General features: G+C 38.3%; 1 protein-coding gene across 1 annotated transcript; it reads left to right on the forward strand.

Moving 5' to 3' along the window:
• Window positions 1–49: 49 nt before the first annotated feature.
• stx19 (syntaxin 19) lies at window positions 50–5,157 on the forward strand. The gene is made up of 4 exons (XM_061287260.1): window positions 50–274; window positions 493–729; window positions 1,025–1,237; window positions 1,434–5,157. Exons 1-4 carry the CDS (start codon window positions 50–52, stop codon window positions 1,668–1,670), a joined length of 912 nt encoding a protein of 303 aa, XP_061143244.1. The 3' UTR covers window positions 1,671–5,157.
• Window positions 5,158–21,597: the final 16,440 nt, after the last annotated feature.

Below are 21,597 nucleotides of genomic sequence, written 5' to 3' on the forward strand. Positions count from 1 at the left end.
CTTTGTGACAGAAGCTCATTCCGTTGTGTTGTGCCTGTAATCCACCACAATGAGAGACCGCTTAAAAGAGTTACAAGAGAAGACTCAGGAGTTTCCTGATGGAGGAAGTGTGAGCTCTAACCTCCACTCTGAGGATGAGGATGACATCGACGCGTCTGTGGTCGTCGGCGTCACAAGGCCAGAGGCTGTCCTGTTTGAAGAGGAGCCGGTCATCGATAATTTCCTGTCGGAAGTTCAGCAGATCCGGAATGATATCGTCGCACTGGAGATCGAGGTTAGGTGTGCTTTGTGCAGTCATTCCCAACCTTTATTAAACCATGGCACCTGAAAAACAATGGTTTTCACAAATATCACGGCATGCCACCAAATGAAAATATTAAAAATATATATTTTACCATCTTCTTTCTAATAGATTTTTTTAAAAAGTCACTATTCGTGATTAAATCACAACTTTTGGACAAATTACTGAAAATCACTTCTAATCGCAACCAGGTCCTGAAATTCAGCCAACAGCAGAAGATGTTGGTAGCAACCATGCGACGGTTTAGTATCATGAAAAAGGAGAGCAGCATAACGAGGGACATCAAGCTCCAAGCTGAAAGCATCCACCGACGTCTGGACAAGCTTTCTAAACAAGTACAAAAAGCAGAAGAGCAGCACGGCCCCGCTGCTGCTATGACGAGAATACAACGCTCCCAGCATGCAGCAATTGCTCTCAAATTCCAGCAGGTTGGTAAACACAGCTAACATAAATTGTCTTTTTTTCCCCTCTATTTCATGAACAATTATGTAAAATAATGACGCTTATAAAAATATTAGGAAGGATTGTAGCAATCAAAGATGAAAATACTGATTTTTTTGAGTGGAATACTGAAATTGTTAAAACCAATAAGGGCAATCACTTTAATTTACTCAGTCAATTTACTTTGGTAGTGTTTTTCTACCTGGGGCTCCACCCAAATGTCTTCTCATTAAATTCCGTCGTCTTCATCCTTTTATTTAAACTATTTTATATTTTATGCAGGTACTGCGGCAGTATAATGAAGGACTGTTGACCAAGCAGGAGCGCTGCAAGCACTTCATTATCCGGCAGCTAGAAGTATCGGGAAGAGATATGACGGAAACGGAGGTGAACGAGATGGTTGCCACAGGAAAATGGGAAGTCTTCAATGAGAACTTGTTAAATGATGTCAGAATCACTCGCTCCCAATTGTCTGAGATTGAACAGCGGCACAGGGTGAGGGTGACGGCAAGCAACTCAGATTTTATAAGAAAAAAATTGTGATTACAATTGTGGCTTTTGGGAAAGAGGAAATAACACATCAAATATTTTTTCATTATCAGTAGTTATATTTTGTTTGTAAATAATTGATTGTAGTCTCATCGCGTTTACTAGTTTTGATTGACACTCTTTCTCTGTTGTTATCATTCAGGAGTTGCTGAGCCTTGAAAGCAATATGAATGAGCTGAGGGACCTCTTCATGGATATTTTCATGCTCGTGGAGGAACAAGGGACCCACATTGAGCACATCCAAACCAACGTAGAAAGGACCCAAGATTATGTGGCGGCTTCTAATGAGAAATTCAAGTTGGCTGCCCGGTACAAAAAAAAGAACCCCCTTCGTCAGATCTGCTGCTGTTGTTGCCCTCCTTGGAAATGCTGCTTTTAAAGTTCTACAAAGTGGAATTTAAAGTGTCTCCCTTACCTGTTGGGACATTGGAATCGAGTGGCATTAAAGTGAAGGTTATGGTAGCGCGTTTCTTGCTGTTGGACACAGCGACGGTGAAGACGGATTCAGCAGAGCATAGAAAACAATTAAGGGGAGACCAGGAATTGATATTTGAGGCACTTATTTCTTTGAAGAGGGTGTGAAGTGACTACTATTGGAAGAGACAGTTCACTGAGTGCTCTTCACCAACATGACTGTTTATTGGAGACCTTCACCATCATCTGAGAGGGGTCACAAACAAGACTCCTACCTCTTCCAACTTCATCACAAATTGTATTGTTCAAACTTGTTTGACCGCAAGCACTAGAATCTTTTTCGAATGTTATATTTAGACAATGCACTTTCAACTGAAGCTCAAATTTAATATTATGGGGAATGTTCTTTTTTTTTTGTTTGTTTCAGATGCCGAGGATTGGGGGGTGGGGGGAGCATTTATTTCATAGTCTGATCATTTCATTTTAATAGTTACAGTAGAAGCGGAGGAAAAAAATAATCAGTATTTTTAGGTTTTACATTTCACTGTTAAAAAGTTGTGAAATGCAATTTAAAACAAGCCGGCTAAATGCATAAATAATTTACCATGGAGGCGGCTTGACCTACATAGATTAATTTTGATTATTTCACATGGTGATAAAAACAGTCTGTATTTGAAAAAATCAGACAGACCATCCAGATGATTAAATAAATATTTGGACTAAAAGTATTTATATATACGTATATAAAATTAATGAATGTTCTTTTGCTCTGGTTAAAACACATTTACGGTGTACAAGTAGTACTATATTTAAATGTATTTAACTATTTTCATTTATTATGGTACACTTCACTTTTACCAAAGACAGATATAGTAAACCAGTGAAAGGCAGAATCACGTAAAATCACATTAAATAAGAGATATCCTGTGCCTGGTGTCTCACATTAGACAGGTGACTTGGGTGTGGCAATCCGGAACCCGAAAAACTGGTTTTGTCTGCCATTACGATAACTGTGCCTTCAGTTCCCAGAGGACCATCTGTGTAAATAGAGCCGCTAACTCTTCCTAAAGATGTGTACCTTTTTTTTTGTGTGTGTGGTTACACATTTCTGATTCACAACAAACATTCATGTTTCAACTTTAACAACACAAATGTTAAGGCTGACCGACAGGATTGACATTTAATACGTCAGTTTGACATTTTCCCCCACACGTTGGCCATTCACATGACATCTAATAAACGCTACCCACCAATACGGTGTTTTATTTAGGGAACATGTTATTTACAACGATCCCCTGGGTCTAGTCGGGGATCCAGGTGGGATTTCTTCAAGATGTTTTCTGGCATTTCACAGCATCACAAGCGTTGTGATTTTCCTCAGCCTCACTCTGATTGGGGTGACATTTTGAAAGAAAAACATAAATGTCTTAAGCATGTATGCTGGAATATGGAAGGAAATTGGCAATATTTTTGGATTTTACTGCCTGGCATGCTGTGCTGCTGTATAAGCTGACAAAAAAAATGCATGTTCCAGAGCAGCAACAATGCCATCCAGTGTTCACTGACGTAATTGCCAGTTAAATGTACTCATTGACTCCAATGTGTCAAATTAGAATGAAGAGATTGAGAATTTGCATAGTTGTATTACAGAATTGACAGGTCACATCTAGTTTAACGATGGCAGCAAAGAAATCTGTGTGGAACAATTGTTCATGCATGATAACGGAAAGACATCAGCCAGTTTTCATCCACACTCCCTAAAAGTCTATAAATATATATATAGTGAGGGTCAAAAAGTTGTGCACTTTAATCCCAACTCTGGCGAAAGAGCATGGGAACAACAAAACACAGAGGACAGGGACACTGTTCAATAAAAATACTTTGCACCACTAAACAACGAGGAAAGCCTTCATTATGTGAATTTGTTTTATGGCTTAAGGTTAACCTCCACAAAAATCTCTTATGTCTGTTCAAATTACAGTGTCATGCTTTCTTCCTAACATTATTGTACCATAAATTATTGTCAGTAGTGCATAAATCCGTGGGTATAAAAACCGGCCATTGTTAAATTATACCTCTCAACTATCGTATTGTTTTTTAAATAACCAGTACAGACACAGTAGCAACATGAATTTGAACAGCTCTAGCATAAACTCTTGTATTAAGATTTTTTTTTGGTTATTTTGTCTTAGTTTGCTAATGCACCAAAAGCGAGCCCATAACAAGCTTTGTCCTACATACTCAGGAAAGTCAACACAATGTGGGTCACGCCATTATGACAATTGCTGCAGTTTGGAGCACAACCTAGAATTGTATGGAACGTCAAAACTAAAAATATAACTTAATTTTCTAGCTGCATTTGTTCAACAGATACAATATTTACAGATATGCACTGTCTTGTATTTGTGCATTTTAAAAGAATCATGACAGCGGCTCAGGAAAAAGAGATGCAACCAGTAGAGGGAGCTAATATCCAATCATTATCATGGGTATTTGTCAGGTCTTGGCAGACTATATGCCCAATGCAAACATCTGTGGCACACGTCGGGACAGAGGTGAGATGAAAATTCACTTAAAAGTGGGCAATGGATTTGTGTCTGAGGACTCAGCCTCACTTTATGTTAGTGGGGAAAAAATGTTTATCCTGTCCACAATGCAAGGACAAATTGAGCATACGGACTTCACATTTAGTGGTAAAATAAATGTGCTACTCTTTCCTGTCCTACACACTTTCATTCAAAGGCAAAAAACAACATGGCCTTCTTAATGTATTTTTTTTGACCTTGTGAAATAGCTCACAGACTATCATGGGCAAATAAGATGTTGTCTGAGCTTAGTCCAGTCAATGTACCACGAAATATGATCTTGACTCCATGTTCTATTTTGCCCTGTCGACAAATAACAGAGAAATTGATTAGATGGCTCCCAAAGTTTCATAATGTTATTTACTCGATTGGATAACTGAGAAGGGAATCCGTGTGCGGTCCGGCGCCGATACGGTAAGTGCATTCACAATTCCTGCTATCATAATCAAAAGTGGAAAGTTGTGTGTAGTCTACAAGTCAAACACAATTGTGCTGTTGACATTAAGATATATTGCGTTGTGTGCATGAACGTGGCTATCAGATCGTCTGGTCGGGCCAGACACTATGAAATGTTTAACCAGCACTTCACATTACACAACAGCGATGTGGTCAAAGCGGTCGGAACATTCAGTAGAATGGTGAACACGCTTTTTAATGTCTAGAATATATAAGTTCAATTGAGTAAAGTTTTGAACGTATATACATGGTCCGTGACTAACATTACAGAGAGAAAAAAATTATTTCAAGTGATAAAAATAATGATACACCAACTACAAAATGTCAACGCACATGAAATGTGATTTGAAGAAACCATGTATGAAACAGACAGAGCAAAGTCTTTAAATAAAAATTGATTTATAATCTTTATGTTGTGAAGTATGTTTGGGATGAAATATGACCTGCAGCATGGGAACGGAGTCTGCCCCAACCAAGTGTCACAGTGTAATGGATTACAGTGGCTTGGCTCCAGTCGGGAACCACCTCAGGGTCTTTGTGAAGCTCCTGACTACTGGCCAGATTTTTGTTAGCCGCGCCCAATCCGACAGACAGTGAATTTAATTAGAAAAAGAGAAATGTGGACTATATGTGTAAACTTAAATAAGTATGATAAATGTACATTATATCATTAATTCTTGCTGAGTCAGCCAAATATATATTAATCCCACTGTTGATACAGATTGTCTTGCCAGAAGAGATTTTTTTATTTTTTACTTTGGAGTTTGTGTCACTTTCCATTCTTCTATTAGAAGAAACCACAATGCTGGTTCGACTCAAAAGTGAGCGCAACAGAAAACAGCAAAAGACTAAAATGAATGATTTTAGTATATGTTATTTCAGACTTAAAAGACAATGCATTTTTAAACATTATTTTTAAAACATACGTAACTGATTGCAAGACAATCACACGATGTATGGTGCTTACACAAACATTAACGTTATGTTAAAAAAATTAGATAGTCATTAAAAATTAAGACGGACAATTCCGTCAACATTCCCCCCAAAAATAATGCATGGCAGGCACTCATTTGTGCATGTGTGTGAATGATGGTGGTGACCATTCCAGGGTTTATCCCAGCTCACAAGTAGTACAGAATGACAGAAGAATAAAAACAGGGAAACCTCAAACTTGAACAGTACAGTTAAGACCTCTATATCAGATTAAAAAAAATATGTGGGTGGCCGTCTTACAAAAACCACGTGAACCGTGACATAGTGCAAGACTTCATCGAAATTTAGGAGTCACCTCAGAACTATGTTAAACTGGTATTACAGTATTAACTTTGATTGACCGCCAGGCACTGCGCTCGACCGTTCACAGGAAAATTTAGCTGCGAGCTAAACAGCTAGCTGCAAACTATTTTATTGTGATTGCATTTTTGGCTTTGTTAGATTTAAAAAAATCTAAATTACATTGTGGCATCATATTTTTAGCCAAGCTGTATTTTTTGTTTGTTTTTTGCTATTTTAAAACTCTCATTTCATTGAAATCCTTCGTCCTCACACAAGGAAGCTGTTTATTTCATTTCCCATAACTACTCTGTTCACCGAGCGGAGCAAGTCCGGTAATAGCGCCATTTTTGCGGGTAGAATCCCTCCCCTTCCCTTCCTGATGCCCTCCTTCACACTGAATCGCAATTTAAATGCCATTCATTCCACATTTTTGAAATCTCATTAACTGGGTATAAAGATCCACAGAAATACATTGTAAATAGAATAGCTTGGCTCTGGATGAAGGATAATATATTCATGATTAGTTTCGTTTCCATCTTCCCAACACAGCACTGTTAAATGCGTGTGAGTGTCAGCAGTCACTCGGGTGAAGCTTTCCATACAGCTTTGAAACAGACCTGACTGAATGGAATATAGAGTAATGAATTCAACTACTTTAAATCTGCTCCACTGATCTTAATAAATGGGATTCAGAGAATTAAAGTTAAAAAAAAAGAATATATTTTCCACATCATCAGCTTTGGCAGCACGGTGTCATCGTGGTTAGCACATATGCCTCACAGTCAACAGGACTTTTATCTGGGTACTTCCCCTTTGCTCTTACTTTCCAAAAGTATTTTATCAATTTCTCCATACTTGTAAATATGACAACATTGGTAATAAATTGTTTGCGTTAATTTCTCATTGGTACAAGTCTAAGTAATTCTGTGCAAATAAATTAAGAGTTAAGAGTTCAGCTATGGATCCAATGTTTCACTATGGTTTGGGGGGGGGGGGACTAAATCTCAGTATGAAATGTCCTAATTTGTTCTGTTTCTTTCGGTGGTGTCCCATCATCACACACACACGCATCGTAAATCCAGTCTCATTGTTCTTCCTCCATGGGACATTTTCGCTTGCACGCCACTTAGTTCCTCCCCACTGAAGCCGCTGCGTCTGTCTTGGTTGCACGGATGCTGGATGAAATCCATACGGAGGAATCCCGTGGAAGAAAATACAGACATCAGACCGTGATATCAAAATAACGCAGCTGCCACAGCATTCATAAATACTCGCAGGACATTTTGACGAAGGAACAGATGGTTTTCTAATACCGAAACATTCTTCAGATGATGGTTTTCAGGGCTTTTGGAAACAGTGTTACTTTTCTTCACAGTGGAACTCAGGAACCAAGTGATGCTATATAATCTATCTTGTCAGCAATCCCACGGTGAGAGGAAACATCTCAAATACGACATTTCCGAGAAGTTGAACTATTTGAGATTCTGAATCAACTATGGTTCTTGAATTTTATCCTCTCCTCATTACCAGTCAACAGAAGCTGTTTAGAAAAAAAAATACTCTAAATATTACATAATTTTATTATAAAATATTATATATTCTTATTTATATATAATATATTTTTATGTGCCCACATGTTTTTACCAAACCTACTCTGTGCCGTGCTGAGTGTCACAAGTCTGATCTCCACCATGTTAGGTTGTATATTTAACACATTTACACACTAAAAACAAAATCAAGGTTCACAGCAAATGTCCCATATAGATGAATTACAAAAGTAATACAAGCCTGCTGTATGACATCCCTTTTCTGACAGCTGTTCACGAATGGAGAAAAGTTTAGTCCACCGTACCATTTAAGGAGGCCACTATGATAGAATGATCCAACACAGGTGCTGAAATCCATCCCGCTCACAAATGACACTCTGGCATGCGGAGTTACTGAAATATGTGCTGATACAGAAGAGCAACTGCGCCATCCCACGGGACTCATCTGATGATTACTCCCTACCACTCAATATATGGTTCTTTCTTAAAATACTATTTAACAGACGTTATTGTCGAGATGATACCTGCCGGATGGCTTCACCTGTGAAGTCAATCACGGCCATGCCACGGAAGTGACCCATTTGCAAAAACAGCAGGTCCGGCATATGTTCAGAAGTCCGCAGTGGCCGTTTGACCATAACCCCGTGGCCGAAATGAAAAAGTTTGCCTCTCAATGTCACTTCCCAGGTAATAAATAAAATAAAAGTCCATTCTCTAAAAGACGGACTGTCCTGACAGGTGTGTCTTGAGAGCAATGATATCTACGAGTATCTTCTTTCTAATCCCTCGGTTCTCCAAAGGAAGCTGATGAGCTCATTTTTGAGAACTTAATTTTTTTGCCTTCTTTCACTTTCCTTTTTTTCCCCTTGCTTTACCTTTCTCGCCGTCTCTCTTCTTCTACATTTCGTTACTCCTGGGTATTTCTGACAGCTGGTTTTACTGACATGTTTGCTAACAACAGCTCGGTGAACACGGACCACTCAATCCTGAACTGTCCAAATATTTCAGACTGTTTCCATTCCGGATTTGAATCATTGGAAACGCCACCACATTTCTTATTCATGTTTTTATAAATTATTCTCCCTGATATGAGCCCCAGTCACGTAAGGCAAAGCTGGAGACCGTCTCACACTTTGATAGAGATATAAAGACGTAGAAGAGGAAGTGGAAGAGAATAGTATTAATAGACGGACAGCGAGGGCGAGAGGAATATTAGCAGGGTTGACAGGTATGGTGTAAAAAAGGTTCTCTTCTGCCCTTCACAAGGAATTGCTATCCGGTGTCCAGCTGTGAGTCAAGACAGGTTTTGACAGAATCTGAAGTGAGATTTCTTTTTTCTTTTACTTTCTGTATGCAACACCATTCAATCTCAAAATCAATTTTCAGACTTCATTAAAAATATATAGTACAAAATTTTACTTTGGATTCAATTCATGTCACGTATATTGTCCAAAATATGAAATGAGAAATTGGAGCAAAGTTCTAGTTACCTCAGTGCGAGTACGCTTCAATTAACCTCAACAAGCTCAGTTCAGATGATATTGGAAGATGACATGACATTTACGATGGGAATAAAGTTCACTGAGTTACGGTATGATGAGAGTAAGGTGAAGCCATACCGTAATTTCAAAAGATATTTTCGGCATGGGGGCAAAACGATGGGCCAGTAGTTGTGTGGGATTTCTCAGGGTACCTTCCGCTATTAAAAAAATATGCCTCTTAGGCTGGTTGGGTAATGTAAATTCTTACCTCTAAATCCAAAATAGAGTGTTGATCTGTTATCAGATAGCTTCATGTCATCTGGGAACTATAAGCAGGATGTGAACCAGATTCTATCCCTATTAATCTGTCTCCTTGTATGTACTATATGCCGTTGTGCATCATTGTTGAACCTGCCATACAGAAGCACTTAAAGCCTCTGATGCATGAAGTGTTCTGCTTTGTGTCACAGTGATGGATATAAACATTATGATTGTGTTTTTGTCTCTGTGTGATCTTCCCCTCGGAGGCTTGTTGTGTTTCCACTTCATATATTCTCCAGGACGTTTTCTGTCACTATGGGATTGACGACGGCACGTGGCGTTACATATATGTATTGCATTGTTTTTTTTTTTGTGCAGATAAAAAGTTGACCAAAGCAAAAATAGCCTAATTTCATTGTGCTAATATTACAAGATTTACAATATGCACAAATGTGCTGTTGACAGACATTTTTATATTTATTATTTGATTTCTGTGGAAACAAGGAGCAATTCACAACAAATATGCACTAAGAATTTGAATCAAATTTCAAGTGAATCGATTTATCTTTGGAATCTAATACTGTTTTAGAGATTACAAAATTGGAAGATTTGACTCTAGGTTGAGGTTGAAGCAAAACGCTCTCGAGAGCAGAGAGGCATTAATATAATTTATTCCTTCTTGTAATAAGATGGGTCTCATTTCTATGCGTATGCATTGCATATTACTAAATGTGCTGATTTCCATGCAATGTAGAAATATATTAAAATATGCCCGTGGGGATATGCGACTGTCTGTGCATTACAAAATGCCGGGGGGGTTCGTAAGCACCCCTTCATCTTCGATTCTCCCCCCCCCCCCCCCCTTCGAAAAAAGAAGTTTAACAATTGGCCTAGGATTATGATGTAACCCTGTGTGTGCGTGCATGCACATCTGCGTCAAGGAAAGTTTACATTTGGATTTTGGGTAGAGGGCAGCTGAGAATTCCATGCAGAATGTTATCTGACAAAAGGAATACTGGGAACTATTACATGGGTGATGATAATCTGCTTCGGACTAATAGAAATTGTACATATTCATTAACGGATGTAAGCAAGTCTCAGTGGGAAAGTGAAACCCAAAAATCAATAAATCTAATGTAGTGTTGAAACAAAAACAAAAATAGTATGCTTGTGTTGAGTTTGAAAAAATCTCCATTAGTCAAAGAAACTGGGACTCTATAGATATGCACAAAAGAAAAAAATATCAGAATGAGCCATCATCCTTGTTGATGTCTTTTAACTTTGGTTTGCAACCACAGTGTGTGTAAAGTACCCCTCCTCCTCAAAAGAAAAAAAAAAATACTGAAAGCTGTTTCATACACGCCGGGTCAGTAACATAGCAGATCGGTAGTCTTCTGATTAAAGCGTGTCTTGTTGATATCACTATACCACTTTGAGTCAATGCCAGCTGCTGAGGTTTAGAAAGAAATGCTCTCTCAAAATAGACATAAAAGATCACAACAAAATGTCCGTCCAGAATTGTTGATTGGATTAAACATGAAATGTACCATGTGTGCTTTTCCGCTGTGCAACAGACTGCTCAGCTGTGCGCGATCTTAAAATGGGATTAACAATCAAAGAAGGTGTGAGAAACAGATTTCAAAAGTTAAATACCTTAAAAATGAAATCAGTCTGACAGTAAAGCTTTGTGAGACTGTCCAAAGAAATGTGGTGAAAGTGTGTTTTGATGGGAAACATTCTCGGTGTTATGGAATACCGTACGTAGTTGGGCGTCGACTTCTCACTTGATGGATGAAGAGATGAATTGGCCAGTGAGAGCAAAATTCAAATATTCCTCCATCTGGGGAAAAAAAATAAAAAATACAATTACCGTAATTTTCAGACTATAAGTCGCACTGGAGTATAAGTCGCACCAGCCATAAAATGCCCAAAAAAGTGAAAAAAAAACATATATATGTATATAAGTCGCTCCTGAGTATAGGTCGCCCCCCCACCCAAACTATGAAAGAAAAACATGATTTATAGTCCGAAAATTACGGTACTCCTTGCAATTCTTCCCCCCTTCGCAACACTTTGACGAGCAGGTGACGGCAAGTGTAATTCTCTATTTCACACCATTTCTTTTTGTGACCTCTCCTTGGCCTTTCTTGTGGTCAGAGGACGTGTCAACGAAAGATGGTGCCATGTCATCCACAGAACGTAATGACGACGGCAAAGCACTTGACCACACACCTGTAACAAATCATCCTCGGCTTGCCTTCCGACCATCTGCTCTCACTTTCATTTACTTCACTTGCTTAGGTTGCGATAACTCGCACAGAGACAATTTCAGACACAAACCTTTGTCCGAAATGCTATTTGAGGGGAGAGGCGACGATGGGTTGGTGTCGCTACGATAAAACAAAAAATAGTCTACCACAGAACAATACCATTTTTTCTTTTTTTTTAAACAGTGTTTCCATAAATTCCCAAATTCCACAAATTACATATCTATAGCAATAAATCCGGGCTCACTCCATTTTACATGACTAACATTATTCTTTCAATCTTCTTCAACCACTCATACATTGACAGTTGGAATAGATTGTCTTCAGGCACATTATTTATCTAAGAAACAAAATGTTGGAAATGAGTCGGGATTAAAAAAAAAAAAAAAAGCCTGCCCTGAAAGCTTTATGATGCAGTATTCATACACTCAATAAAATCATTCACAAACTAAGACGTTAAATGACCTTGGGGTATTATTAAAATCATGTGACCTGCATTTCCAGCTTTGCTGATTTAAAAAAAATAAAAAAATCATTCCGACCGTTTCATGTTCAACAGTAGCACATTCAAAAATAATAATAATTGTACAGTTAATTTTTTTTTTATGGTATTTTTGTAAAAACATAAATTAGGTCAAACAACAAGGCAAAAATATGCGAATCTGTACATTTGAAGACCTGAAGCAATGTAGCAATGATAAATTGAATTATTATCTTACACAATTAAGACACTTTGCAGGTGGCTAAACTGTTTATTTGTTTTATAAGATAATTGTGTCACATCAGTACCCTTATGCTGTGCTGACATTTACCCCGAAAATGTCAAAAACATTTTTTCAATAATCACAACCACATTGTCCATGTCATATCATTGTGGTATTTTGTCAGAAGCAGAATGAGATTATAGAAAATCCCTGACGTTATAGTAGTAATCCCATGTCTGCTTTCCGACAGGGTATTTGAGTCTTAGCACAGATGTGAATCAGTAATAAATTGTATTTGCACAGTTCTTATCACACCGTCATAAAAACCTTAAGCTGAAATGTAGCTCGAGCCTCACAAAAGCCGATGAGGCTACAACGACAGCCAGCCACTATTTGTTATCATGAAAGCAGATTGGGGTGGGAATCAATTCATGTTTTACCGTTCACAACATGTCAGTTTATTTTCAAATATTGTGGACTCTAACCTGTTTCTTTGTTTAAGTTGACAAAGCCTAAGAACCCAAACAATAAGAAGCAACACATCTGTTCTCGACTACACATGCAGGGGACCACCTCCAGCTGCTTGCTTAATGAACAGCTCCTCATCACACATGCACACACACGCACAAAAACACACAACAATGCTGCGAGGGTGAACATTAAGATGTTGTAATTTTAGGGATAATTAGTTAGACTGTCAGTTTTATGACTGTACCTTGCAAGCAGCGAGATTAAGCCTTTGAGACCTACTGCCCTGCCGCTCACACCGGGCTCTGCCATTGTGTGTGACGAGAATAAAAGAGGGCAGAGACGGGGGGGAGGGAGAATACCGCTGAGAACGGCATTTTAATTCTCGACTTTAATTAGAAAAAACTCATTTAACTTCATCTCTTCCATCAGTAATTCTAAACTGCAATATTCATTGAATATCGCTCATATCCGAGGAAAGGTAGCTTCAATGATACGTGCTGTGCTTGATCCCAGCGTGTTCCCAAATAGGACTTTTTTTTTTTTGGTTGACTTCTGACGCAGTACTCTGAGAATTAATGTACATTACACAATGGTCTAAATAAAATTCCTAGCTTCATTTAAATGTTGAACATTGATAAATCCTACTCCTTCATTTTACCTTCTTTGTATGACATCAAAAAGTAGAACACAGAAAACACAACATGTATTTAAAGTATTTAGCTGTCATCAGAACCACATTTTGGAAATATTTAAACATTCAGGATAATGCATTATTCTGACAAATGATTCCCAAAGAGGGCTCTATGACTGAACTTGTGACTCATGTGGGTTGATTGAAATGTAAAGGAAAAAAAAAATGGATAGTCTTATCCTCCCACTCGCTTCCTAACTAAATGATGTCAACTCACTCCACGTAGTGTTTGGATGGTAACTTAGGTTATCATTTATCTTCAGATGAAACGGTTGACAGTGGTTATAAAACCCGTCTCCAAAGGCTCCTACTCATAAAACAATCGGGTGGACATGTTTCATACAGCGTCACTTTTGGGAAAGTGTTAAAAGAGAAATTGTAAACACTTCAGATGGAGCATACAAAAGGTAAACTCCAGTGTTGCGCATTTTAAATTTCAGACAGAATGTGATGTAACTAGACATTGATCTACGATACGGAGCAGTGAGGCAATGCTGCGCTATGCATGAATTAAAAAAGAAATGCAATGCACGCAGCTTTTACCTATGTAGGTGACTCTATATGAATGCGACCATGAAATCGTAATGATTAGCACACATGAAATAATATAAGTTCAATCAATTTCCACCCGTGTGCTATGAAACGCAATATTGGTATTTTTCCAAGTTCTTTGCCGTTCTTGCAAAAACTTGAAGAATGGCAAAATAGCGTAACACTGCAAATGTCTGACAGATGAGATTTATGCCAGCGGATTGACAGTAAATTATAAATTATAACTGTAAAGGGGCGCCAAGGAGTAAACAAATAATTTACTGTTGCACATGCAAAAGATACAACTAAATATTATAATATATAGTATTTTCCTGGTTAGCATATGGATTTTGCCCTTTGAAATTCAATGATTGATAAATAAATAAATAAATAAATAAATATGCACATACAGCTGCAGACAAGCAGAGGTATCAGATTAGCCAGATTAGCATTTTTTTCCAGGCACATGATGGCACCAAATTACAAAAGAAAAATTTTAAATTTCAAACTGCGATTGCCTAATTCAGTTCTTCACACAAGCATAACCTTCATACATGCTGAACGTAGCACCATGACAAGCTCAACAAACAACAAGCGTGGGTTCACTCCTCTTATTTATCAGTATCCAGGCCTTAGTGCCTCATCTTGACATGTTTGAATCATGTTGGTTATGCTTGAATAACCACAGCTCCTATCTGGCAACCGTAGATCTGATAAATGAAATATGCTGGCTGAGCATTTGTCACAACAAAAGGAGGAAACACTCTCCAGCTACTGTAACACACAAACCCCTTGTGAGCTCAAAATTGAGGCAACGTGTTTGGCTAGAACTGTATTTTTTACAAGATTTATCGAGGATTTTTTGGGGGGAACGTAGCATAAAACACTCAACTAGAGTTTGCATCAATTAGCAAATGTCTACCAATTAATATAGTAAATAGAGGACCAAGGTTGTGCGTGTAAACGTAACACAACAATAATGTAAAGCTAAAGGTTAAATCAGTTGTGCAGATACTGTATGTGTGCATGAATTTGTGTATGGACTAATTACCCTCTTTGTTATCTCTGTTTTATGAGGCCAGTGGGAAGTGGCAAGATAAGTGTATTCAACACACCTTGCTCCCCCCACAGAGACCCATCTGGTGTGTACAGACGCTAAAATTCACACGTTGATAAAGGAATAAATGCGATCAAGAACTGCTGAGGGACAACAAATTGCTAATGATTGATGGGATCACTTGTCGGCTAAAAAAAAAAAAAAAAATGATTGACTGCAGCGCCGCAGTCAAGTCTCCTCATATTACCATAACGCAAAACCGCACACTCAGTCATAATTTGGGGATTCCACAGAAGATATGTAAGGAAGTTGGTGAGAAGAATATCAGTGACGTTCCTGGGAAAAAAAAGTGAATGTGATCAGAAAGAAGTGAAATACACCACGGCAATTTTCAAGATAGTATTTCATTTTAAGTACACTCGTGGTAGTGGAACAATAATTCGACTTGTATATTTGAACTCACGTGAAAAGAGCCACAAGGAAGTGAAACTTCTGAGGTTCAACAAAATCAATACTTGTTTGGATTGTGAGGAAAAACTACATACCACGGGAAATATTTGGTATAATCTGGATGTTAACCCTTTCGCTAACAATTCTTTTTAATTTTGTGTACATGCTTTCCTGGATCACCATAATGCCAACACAATCAGTGCGCTTGAGAGAGCTTCATTCTCTTCAGGCATTCTCCCCATACGACCAATGATCCATATTATTTTACACACTGCTTCTGAATATTTAATTAGGAATTCATTTAAATTAATTATTCATGTTTGTCTGACACCCTGTGTAGCATTTTAATGTTAACCCTAAAACAGAAAGTATCATTTAAAACAATAGAAGATGCAAATAACAGCCTCACTATGAAGATTCCTTATATCCTATGAGGAATTCATTCAATTATCACATTCCACTTAACACCACACTTTCTCTATTATGGGCACGCCAAACTCAGCAGTAAAAAAAGAGAACTCAATATTCCACCTTTTTCAGACATGTAACTGTGGGGCAGAGTAATAACACATCATGTGGTAAACTCTTTCTCACTCCGCTAACCTTGGATGAAATCTCAGATGAGAAGAAAATGCTATTTTCACCTCACTCTTGAGCCAGAAGTGTCCTCACTATAAATTATGACTGCTGTGTGTGTGTGTTGGGGTTCTATTTTGAAGACAACTTGCCTCTAAGAACATGTAATCAGTAGTTTATTAGCTGTGTGTACGCACAAAAATATTCTGCCTCCTTTTCCTCCCATGAAATAATATGAATAAATATGATTTTTTTTTTGCTTCTGGTGTTTTTGTGGCAAGTAACCTGCAGCAAATAATTGCCAAATGAAGTGTTTATGGCCTCATGCCAGCAACAGCTCTTGCCAGAAGTGTTTTGTTTTCAGCTGGTTCACCCATAGGCTGCCTGCTTTATAGAAATTTGATAGCTCAGGAATGCCAGAGGGGAATTTTGTTACATCTGGCATTGGCATACACTTGGCCTCGAGAAGGATTCATTTTGTTGGTCTACATTTAAGGGCAGTATCATATCCCAGGATATGATTTGGGGTATCATAAAATTTAACTTTTCTTTGGAGATAAAGATCATGAAGCAGCATGTGGAGAATGACGGTGAATTTACGACCACATTCAAGAGTATTTTAAAACATGCAACTTAAAGAAAAAATGGTTTAAAAAAAACATGTTTTGTTTCGAGAAGACAAATTATTTTAGCAATTGTTTATTCCTTCAGACATTTCCATGATTGCACTGGAATTAAATAGTCAACCAGGACAGGATCTTCGGCTGCGTATCTTCCTGACAGTGAAATGGCAGACAGACAATTCGGGGGATGATTTATTTCGTCCCAGACATGGCTCTGAAATCTGGGAACACATCTGTTCTCTTTGCTGGTGCTGAGTGGCTGGATCTGGTTTTACTGCTCCACTGTCAAACAAGTAGAGGAGATCCACAAATGGAAATGTTGTCCAAACGAAAGGATGCAGGCGTTGAATGGACACTAACCCTGGCAGAAGATCACGTTTTTTTTTTTTTTTTGGTCAAACCTTTTGTTGTCAAGAGGATCTATACGGCTGAGGCCGTGACGGAAATAGACCCGCCGTTCGGGAAAATATATGATGACATTCCCCCCCACCTTCCATGTGTACTGTACCAACAGTTAGGTTTTGTTTTTTTCATTCATGTCTCTTGCGCTCATCTTCGTTCTTGTCTCATGTGTCAGTCATCATTTCTCTTTCTTGTATCCGTCTCTTCCAGTGGGATTCTGGACCCTAAACTACTTTCCCTGTGGCCTATATAACCTCTTAGGTCACATCCTCCCGTTGCTGACCTTCAGAGTCACTGCAGGCTTGGGAAAGCGTTGGCGGACTGATTTACTGGTACATAGGACAGTGGAGCTCCAAAGAGGTCAGCAGGGGCTCACTTGCTTTGCTATCCCACCAACGAGCTCTGTACTTTGGATTAGTCATGATTTAGTGAAAGGGTGTTCTGGATCTGAGGAGCAATGTTAGAGGACATTGTGGGAGGCATGTGAGCGGGGAAAAAAATGTGTTTCCGTGCACCTATGTCACTGACATCATCAAAGATCATGTTCTTTATGTGTCTTTGAAATATTTAACCTGAAAAATGTACGCCTGCTTTCCACTTGAAGTTGTTACAAGGCAAGATGATGGGAGATTTGCAGTGTTGAGATTATAAATATTTGTTTTAATGAAACAACCTCAAGGGTCAAGGGTCGGAACCACTGGAGGTGGAAAAGCTGGCAGAGTTTGAACTTGAACTAGTTAAAGAAAAAAAAAAACATTCTGTCTCCTGTTTTTGTTGGAATTCTCTGTTCTGGTCACCAGCTTTTCTCTACATGGCTGGTTTTGGAGAAAAAAAAAACAAAACAAAACAAAAACCTAGTCGGATTTCGTTCCACTTGGGGTCACTTCAGCATCATGTTCAGCCGAAAGCCGTCATGAGCCTGAGAAATAGGAGCCCATAAGTGATTTTAAAAAAAAAAAGCTCATTGGACCAACACAGCAAAAAAATGGTCCAACATTAAATTTGTCCCAATGTATATAATTTCTCTGTCTTTCAATATATCATGCTAATATATCAAAGCATGATTGCACGTATGCTTGGATGGCTTCTCTTAAATATAAAAGAAACAAAATAATGTGCAAAACTTCAAACAACATTGCATAAGCCCTCTAAATAATGAATAATGTTACTGAAGTAATTTTAATGTATTAAATTTTCTCTCTAGTATAAGGTTTATGCATGAACTTTATTAGGGACCTTGTTTCTAGTTTCTATCGTGGTGGTCCTTTCTTTGTTACCCCTATTAATCACATGGCAGTCATTTATTGAGCCAAAGATTTGTCCCATAACAAACACAAGCCATTTCTGACATATTTGGAAACACTGTCAAGTCACCTAATGGCAGTCTGCACTAAACATACAGCTCTGTGAACGGAATGTTTTCAATTGTGTTCATGTTCTGGCCTTTGCGGTAACAAACATCATTAATATCATTCTACTAATGCTTTTCTTTTCCATTTGGGGGGAATGGTTTCATGAATGCATACTTGAAAAAGTCTGGGTAATGACTTTGGAAAAAGGCTATTTGTTTTCTTTATTTTCTAAAATATACTCGTCGTTTAGCTGCACTGCTTCAAACAAGAACATTGGTTTCGATGCTTGACAAATTAATCATGGGACAAGAACACATTCATATTAATAAACATGCAGCTATGCGTATTATTTATTCGCCAAAGTTCTGACCAAATAACCGTCACAAATTCCAATAAGAAGAAAACACAAGACGCTTTTTTAAAAATAGCACACAGAAATATTAATAAAAGTCAAAAATCAGCAAACCACGAAGTCAACATCCAAGTTTAAAGTCCAGTAAATTTGGAAAATTCTTACAGTCACGCAAAAAAACTATTTGGAAGCTTTTAAATAAAATTTGAAACACATGTACTCTGCCATCTGCTCTTGATAGAAGTAGATTAACCAGCTTTCTATTAATACTAGGGTTGAACTACAAACCACTAAACACTGCAATATAATTCCTTGCTTAAACCAGGTCCAGGCCTGCAAAGTCAATGTGCAGTTCCATTCGACCAGTATGAAATGTATTACGTTACAAGCGAGCCATCACCACTTAACGTTTATTACGTGTTTAAAAAAACAATGTGCAATTAACTGATGAAGTCTTCCAATTTTATACACAATTGAAGGTCACATTGTATCTAGTGTTGTGATTATTATGATTTCATCTTTTTACCCATCCATTTGCTATCAAGTTCTGCTTGCTGAGGGTCAGAGAAAGCAAGTGACAGGCTAAATTTGTAGTTTAAAACATATTGTAACAGACTAACATTCACACTGTCACGGACACTGAAGCCATTCTACCGAGAGGCAAAATTAGCACGTCACAATCAAAGCTTTTCTGTTATATCTGTAACATGATGCATTTTGTACATTTGGTGCAGTAGTTCTTAACTTTAGTGGAGGTACCGAACCCCACCAGTTTCATATGCACATTCACCGAACCCCTCTTTCGTGAAAACGTTTTTTTTTTTCAAATTCAAGACGTCAATGTTTTTTTTTACTGGTGCACAAAATGAACCATGCATGAACATCACTTTGTTGAAAGAACATAACCAACACAATGCATGAATCAAAACAAAGTACATACCTGCAAATCTGTGGGACTTCTGCTGCTGCCTTTGCAAGACCGGTTTAGATATGCGTCGTCACGAATTTACACAATAAATCTTTAGAGTGGAGGCTCTGCCGAAACCCTGAGACCGACTCACAAAGAAACCACTGATTTGATGGTAGATTAAAAAAATAAAAAATGACTGGACAGTGTGACTACAGCGTCAATGACCCAAAAAGAGTCTGAAAGGAAAGGAGGGTTTTAAATACAAACAAATGGACGAGAAGATGACAAACACCTGAAAAAGGCACAGGTGGGAGCTGATAGGAACGGGCGGGCTGAAAAGACAAAGTAGAAACAACCTAACTAGACAGACAAGGAAACACAAGGAAAACATAACTATAAACCTAATCATAACCAAAATAATAGAAAACATCAACCATGATGAAAGAGTTTCAAGGCTTCAAGCAGTCATACAAAAAGTTTAATCATTTGTATGTGGATGGAAATTGAGTCGATACAATAAGTAATCTCACAATCGCTCCAAAAGTAGAAATCAAAACATACTATATATTGGTCAACAATATTTATAAATAATAAAATTAAATTTTATATTATATTTTATAAAATATTTATAAAATTGTATTTGGGTCAGGATTAGACTAACAAAACCCTCAAAATAAGAACCACCTAATTTTTAAGAAACAAAAACGATGCATTGTCTATATCGAGTGTCACAAGCGAACAGATGGTCCCTTCGTCGAACCTGTATAGGATGCATTTTTATTTGTAAGAAACTAAACTTTATTAACTGCATTAAGGCTGAATGAATTGTCCCCTTGGCTCACATGAAGGGATCCCGCGCTGGATTAAAGGGCTCTACAGACCGGGTGTTAATGTTTAATGCATGCCACAGGGCTGACTACGCTTATTACAGATGGGCCAAAGCAACTGTTGTGTTTCAGAAGGAGCGCTGTTTGAATGGCTCTCATACCGTACGCATTGATGTAAACCTAGACGACTTTTACGCGGTGTCTGATGCGGCTGGCATGATGACTGTGAAGAGTTAGCTGGCTTGCGACGGTCATTGAGAAGATTTGTTTGATGTTCAAAGGTTTCTACCAACCTTTCCATTCTGACTCTACTGTCTGTTAGATCTCCTCAGCTATTGTATTGTTTATACAACAAGAGACGTGAAACAGATGTAAATTGAACACTTAGTAATACAAATAAAGTCCACTCCACACTTTCATGCATCTAACGCAAATGTGCCGATACACACTCGAGTGACACATGCTTGCATTTGCAGACGCACAGCGCAAACATTAGTGCAGGTGCGGCTCTGTTTGACTGATGAGTCTGTTTCCAAAGTGCAAGCTGCTCCATGACAGCTGTCTCCACACTGACTCTTAAACACAAAACTCGGCATCCCACTCTCGCTCCACTTTCTTCGTTCCCTCCCTCTCCCCCTGAATCCACTTGCTTGGATTCCTCTTCCCCCTCTCTGTGCGAGGCATGCCGAAGTCAATTTTTCATCTCCAAGAGAGAACTGCCAACTCTCAAGGTACGGTAACAAGAATAAAATTCTATGTCATCTAAAAGAACTTAACTCTCCTCTATATTCCACTCCGGGGCTGAGTGAAAAGCAATCTATAGTGGATTGGGGGGGTCACACACACGGAGAAGGGGAAGCAGCTGCAGCCATGGCAGTGCCAGGATTCCATCTCCACATATTGACCAGAAAGTTCAACAATTACCCGTTAGCCCGGTCTCGCAATATGATTAGCATGGACTCTGATGATAATGGATTTCACATGCAATTACGCCTAAGGGGGAATTAACTGTGTTTTGGGAATAATGCAGTAAGGGAATGAGACAACTGCCTGCTGTATTTGGCTGACGCACTG

Source organism: Syngnathus typhle, linkage group LG9 (assembly GCF_033458585.1).
Source record: "Syngnathus typhle isolate RoL2023-S1 ecotype Sweden linkage group LG9, RoL_Styp_1.0, whole genome shotgun sequence".
Classification (NCBI taxonomy): domain Eukaryota; kingdom Metazoa; phylum Chordata; class Actinopteri; order Syngnathiformes; family Syngnathidae; genus Syngnathus; species Syngnathus typhle.